This window comes from Branchiostoma floridae, chromosome 12 (genome assembly GCF_000003815.2).
Source record: "Branchiostoma floridae strain S238N-H82 chromosome 12, Bfl_VNyyK, whole genome shotgun sequence".
NCBI lineage: Eukaryota > Metazoa > Chordata > Leptocardii > Amphioxiformes > Branchiostomatidae > Branchiostoma > Branchiostoma floridae.
The window spans coordinates 500,528-506,457 of record NC_049990.1 but is presented as its reverse complement, the minus strand read 5'-3'; the positions used below and the strand labels follow the sequence as shown (position 1 = coordinate 506,457).

Below are 5,930 nucleotides of genomic sequence, written 5' to 3'. Positions count from 1 at the left end.
CCACTCTGTACCGGCTGTAAACCACAAACAAACAAACAAACAATAAACAACTGTCTCCACTGCCGCACAAGAACTTGTACAAGATGGTTGACCACTCTGTACCCGCTGTAGCACAAAAAATAAACAAACAATAAACAAATGTCTCTACCGCAACACATGAACTTGTACAGGACGGTCGACCACTCCGTACCAGCTGTAAACAAACAATAAACAAACAAACAAACAAACAATAAACAAATGTCTCCACTCAGACACATGAACTTGTACAGGACGGTCGACCACTCCGTACCCGCTGTAAACAAACAAATAATAAACAAACAATAAACAAATGTCTCTACTGCAACACATGAACTAATCAACTAATGCGAAAGAGAGATAACGATATGAAAAAGAAGCTTAAAGCAACAAACAATAAACATGCCTCACACTCAATCAGGACCATGGCATGTCCAAAACACAAAATCTCAAAAACACAAGTCCTGCTGCAGTACCATAAGAAGCTGTTAGGAAAGCTGCTTATTGAACTTGACCTTTGTTTTCCTGACCCCTACCCACATACAGAATCTGACATGGATCCATCCACGGCTTCTCAAAGTAAGCTTGAGTTAAAACAACAAACCGCCCTGAAAACAGAACCTTCTTGGGAAGCTACAACAACAACAAACCTTGCCGATGTTCATACGGGATGTCTAAAACAGGAAGTAAATCTTGCAAGCATCCATAGCTTCTGTAGTTAAGCTCGTTAAAACAATCAGAACGTTGTCGGGAAGCTAAGAACGAACCTTGCGGATGCTCGTAGGGGATGATGACGGAGTGCCTCCCCGTGGTGGGATCCTCGCGGTACTCCACAGCTTTCCCCTGGCAGTGCAGGAAGTGTGCCGGCGGGTCCGCGTTGTTGAAGTCGTTCTCGCGGTGCGTGGGGCAGCGCTTAACGGGCAGGCCGATGTGCTCGTGTTTCAGGTACACAGGCATGGCGCGGATCAGGCAGCCAGCGGGAGGGGGGCGCACCGTCTTAAAGTTGAAGGGACAGATCTGCAGATGGGAGAGAAAGTCTTAAGTACAACAACTGGAGACGGGAGAGAAAGTCTTAATAAAAACAACTTTAGATGGGAGTTGGTTTAACATTGTCTTAAAGTTGAAGGGGCAGATCTGGAGATGGGAAAGAGAGTCTTAATTACGACTGGAGATGGGAGAGAAAGTCTTCATTACAACAACTGGAGATGGGAGGGGTACTTCTTTAGAGGAGTTTAACATTGTCTTTAATTTGAAGGGACAGATCCGGAGACGGTAGAGAGATTCTTAAATATAACAACTAGAGATGGGAGGGGAACTTCTTTAGAGGAGTTAAACATTGTCATTAAGTTGAAGGGACATATCTGACATTTAATTTTCAAGTAGAAAAACTGGAGACAATCCAGACAGAAGTTCAACAAACACCTTCCCTGTGCAGAACAATGAAGTTTCAAATCAAAAAGGCCTCTACATCAGGATATTACTCTCACATCATCACATTCATGAAACATTTGCTTATGTAGTATCTAGGATTTAGCCAGTCCCAAAATCTTTAAGACTTAAAGTCCAGACTAAGGAGTTTCACCTTGTTGAAGTCAGCATACAGCATCTTGCAGGGTTCCGACCAGGTCCAGGCCAGCTTCTTAGACTTGGGTTTGAGCGTCTGAGGGGGGAAGGCCACCTGGAAGCTGTAGGGTCCCGGGTACACTGTGGTGGACGGGACGTCTGAGGAGGTCGCTGAGGGGCCGGAGGTCACGCTGGAGGTCACCTGGGGGTACAGGAGGGGGTAAAGGTTAGAGGTCACTGACAGGTTGGCAGGCTGGAGGTCACTTTGGGGTACAGGAGGGGGGAATGGTTAGAGGTCGCTGAGGGGCCACTGGCACAGGCTAAAATAAACAAGTAAATAAGCAAACAAACAACACCGCAGATCTACTATATGTCCTGCTGCTAATAAACAAGTAAACAAACAACACCGCAGACTTACCTTTGCCTTCTGATAATAAACAAGCAAACAAGCAAGCAAAAAAACAAACAACACCCCAGACCTACCCTGTCCGTCTGCTGACCCTCCATCGCTGTAGTTTCTGACCCCTGATCAGACTGGTCCTGTAGGGTACAGAAAAGATGCATCAGGTCACATTACCATGCCAGGGCTCGAAATTCATTTCTGGGATTAGGTGCACCACTTAAATTCAAGTAATAACCTAATAATAAAACTTAATTACAAGCTTCAAATTCTTAAAAAAGTACCATGGCAGACATTTTTATTATCTTTCTAACACTTAGATGTCAAGAATATGATGTATATTAGTATACTTTAATATCTTTACATACATAAATGTGAGAAATATTTGGGTGCACCCTGTGCACCCACAGAAAACAATTGGGTGCACAGCTCCAATTTTGGGTGCACCCAGTATTTCGAGCCCTTCATGCCTTTTCAAGGAGCTGGAATGGTTTGCTTGTAAACGCAAAATGCAAACCATTTGCTGTCAGGTCAAATAGATAGAAACGTTGATTTTTTGCATTATGAACAGGGCCTGATAAACCAAACCTTGCCATGCCTGAAATAGGAAACACATTTTTTTCCTCGGCCATAGCCATCATACAACGTAAAGTCTGGCCTAGTCCACACAAACAGACATTCCAGGATTCATGAATAGTTTCATCAGGTTGGTACATCACTGACTAAAGAGACTCTTTTTACACAACCAATGGTTCATTGACAACAGTTATGGACGTTTTGGGTTTGGGTTTGGGACAACATTGTAAATAATTTGCATAAATTTGACTGTACATATGTAAATACTTTTTGTGACCGCATCTGAACTGTGAGCAGCGACACCTGTCCTGCAGTACAATGTGAACCAGTCAGAATTGCCCTGAAGAAGGTGACAGACGGTCACCGAAACGTCAGTATGAATAAACCACTGGTTGTGTAAAAAGAGATTCAGACATTCCAGGATTGCTTACGGAATGCTGGCTGTAGCTGTGATCGTTACTGACGTTCCGTACGTTCCCTTCCATCTGCTGGAAAAACTCCCCCATGTCACTGGAAAAGGGAAGCAGGCTTGCTTCAAACGGCTGGACACTACGGAGTCAAGTACACGGCATTCTAACAACAATCCCTGATAAAATACACTATCAAATAAAGCACACGGCATTCGAACAACAATTCCTGATAAAATACAGTACGGAGTCAAGTACACGGCAATCGAACAACAATCCCTGATTAAATACACTAAGGAGTCAAGTACACGGCATTTGAACAACAATCCCTGATAAAATACACTACGGAGTCAAGCACACGGCATTCTAACAACAATTCCTGATGTACAACTTTAACACAGAATCAACTGTAGAACAAAGCACAGCATTCTAACTACAATTCCTGATACACTCACTCACTCAAGCGAGCTTGCACAAAGTCATCACAAGATACAAGACACTATAAGATAAAGCATTCTGAAAACAATTCCTGATAAACGCCATTAACACAGAAATCAACTGTAGAATAAAGCACACGATTAAACCATCCAATTCCTGCTAAAAGCTCTTTACACAGAAATCAGAAACTACACTAGTAGTAGGCTATAGTAGATAACACCTTGCTTCAAATTCAGTTCCTACAAATACACTCAATTTTCAGTACTACTGTTTGAAGTTTTTCATTTTGCAGTCGGGACAAACTGGAGAGATAATCACAGTTCACACTCACCACTGTACTGTATAGAAACAAAAATCTTTGCGACGGTTGTTAAGTTCATGGTGAAGCAGTCATCACCAAAACCATGAACATAAAACCAACACAAAGATTCTAAGTACAGTCATGAAAAAAAATCATGAATGCGTCGTTCCCTTTCGTCATACCTACCCAAAATCTGCCTCAGTTATCGACGAGTCGTTCCACAGTTGTGCGAAGGTCGTTGTCGTGTCGTTGTCAAGGTCGGGGAAAGGCAGAGAATCCTCCATGGCGAGTCTGAAACGTGACAAAGACATTTCTGTTTAGTTCTGTGTTTTTTGGTGGGCGGTGTAGCGCTCGACTTACCCTGGTAATCACAGTGTACAGCGCAACTCCCGGGCTGGCTAATTCCGATTTACAGGGCATGTAGCTGTCGGCTCGGGAAGACTTGTAGCCGCTGAGCGCTGTTCTCTGGTAACCAGGGTACCAGACTTGGAACCTGGGTTCAATACTCACCATACTGCCCCTGGGAAAGACACTTTACTTCCTTGTGTTTTCAGTCATCCAGCTCTGAGCCAGCTGGATTTTGGAGGGATACCCAACAGACATAACAATCAGAAGTCTTGTCATAATTTTCATTCCAAATTTCTTGACAAAGCCAGGAGAGTTGGACAGACCTAATACTAATTTATTCTGATTTTTTCGTCTTAAGAATCAACAGTTCAAGAGCACACGACGCCAGCTAGACGCCATCTTTCACAGATTATTCGAATCGACGTCACGTTGACACACCAAGAGACATTTTACCTGGAGTCTTCTCATTGAAAACTACTGTACCAAGAGACACTCAGCACCAAGAGTTCACGTCTAGCGAAATATTACACATTAAACAAGGATATCAACAACAACAGTTTAACATTGCTACATAACAACGACTCCTTCAGATGTTCTTTCCCACCTTTCCCGGCCATGGTTCCCGCTAAGAAGTGTCCCAGTAACTTGAGTAAGACACAGGAACAAGTCCGGACATGTCTGCAGACCTCTTGTGTTTTTCTCTACCCGACCCGAGCAGGGGAATCCCCGGGCGTGACGTCATGCCACGAGGGACCGGCGAAATTTGCACCACAATGGGCGTTATCTGTCCCTTAATTAACCAATTATCACGTCAATTACGCTAATCAACTTTCGAAAATCGGGTCTGTTTGATTTACTTAATGCGCAGCTTAATTTTATTGCCACAAAAAGGCAAGGAGGAATCCAAAACAGGTTGAAAAGGTGGTTTATGTTGTCGCCCCCCTCCCCCATACGTATCCCTGACGTCGGCATATTTTTCTCTCCAAACGAACAGATTTCTATACTTAGCTGGTGAGTCAAACATGACAGAAACTATCGGTGATGACACAGAGCACTGCTGACAACCATGGATCATCGGCGTTAACAAACAACACGCTTCAAACCAAACGATTCTGCCACACAAACACAGCACACTTTCCCTGCCATGTGGTCTTCACCTAAGGAATGCCAACACCATCCGGATTTAGACGCTGTTTCTTTCCAATTTCCCCCAACAATCGCGAACAAAAGTGTCTTCTTACCATCCTACATTCTTCAAGACGTCTCACAACAGAAATCAACGCAAGACGTTACCTGTAAACGGGCGGAATGACGAAGTTTCCAGGTGATAACAGCAGTAACAGGTATCACGCTAGCCGCAGAGACGACTGTTGGCCTATTATCGCTTATACTACTAACGCTCCCGGCCAACAGTCGCAGACTTCAACATTGAACGGAATCAAAAAATCGCCGAATAAACGAGCCGCTGCACTAATCCTCGGATCTCTGGGTGTCCCTCACTTCCTAACAGCCTTACCTAGCCAGCCGGAGCGTTTTCCGGCTCAAAAACCCCCTTCGCTAGCCGCGCCGGGACTAAATGCACTCCGATCGCACTGTTTATACACACCGAGTGGCGGCCATATTGGAAATACCGGCTAAGCCGGCGCGCCGAATCAGCCGCGCGAATAAGAGACTACTTTTCTGATAAGCCATTCCTATGTGGGGAAAGTTGGAAAGTTCCCTGAAATTTCAAATCAACTATATTCAAGCAGAATAACAAACTGGAAAGGGCTTTGGATATTTTTTCAATGAGTTCAATATGTTTTTGATAATATTCCATTGTGATTTTGAGACAAAAGTGTTTCATGTTTTAATGTTAGTGACTTGTTTGAAAAAGGAATAT

General features: G+C 43.8%; 1 protein-coding gene across 1 annotated transcript; it reads right to left on the bottom strand.

Moving 5' to 3' along the window:
* Window positions 1-144: 144 nt before the first annotated feature.
* LOC118427887 (tumor protein 63-like) lies at window positions 145-4,780 on the bottom strand. Its single transcript, XM_035837849.1, has 8 exons — window positions 4,653-4,780; window positions 3,887-3,991; window positions 2,986-3,103; window positions 2,062-2,118; window positions 1,598-1,780; window positions 759-1,032; window positions 229-292; window positions 145-193 (listed from the first exon to the last, which is right to left on the bottom strand). The coding sequence occupies exons 2-8, from the start codon at window positions 3,982-3,984 to the stop codon at window positions 145-147; spliced, it is 843 nt and encodes a 280-aa protein (XP_035693742.1). The 5' UTR covers window positions 3,985-3,991; window positions 4,653-4,780.
* Between the last annotated feature and the right edge of the window lie 1,150 nt (window positions 4,781-5,930).

Coding starts and splice junctions, on each gene's coding strand:
- LOC118427887 (XM_035837849.1), bottom strand. CDS start 3,984: ATGGAGGATTCTCTGCCTTTCCCCGACCTTGACAACGACACGACAACG. Junction 2,119..2,985: donor ACAGCTACAGCCAGCATTCC/GTAAGCAATCCT, acceptor TGTACCCTACAG/GACCAGTCTGATCAGGGGTC. Junction 194..228: donor AGTGGAGACATTTGTTTATT/GTTTGTTTGTTT, acceptor GTTTGTTTACAG/CTGGTACGGAGTGGTCGACC.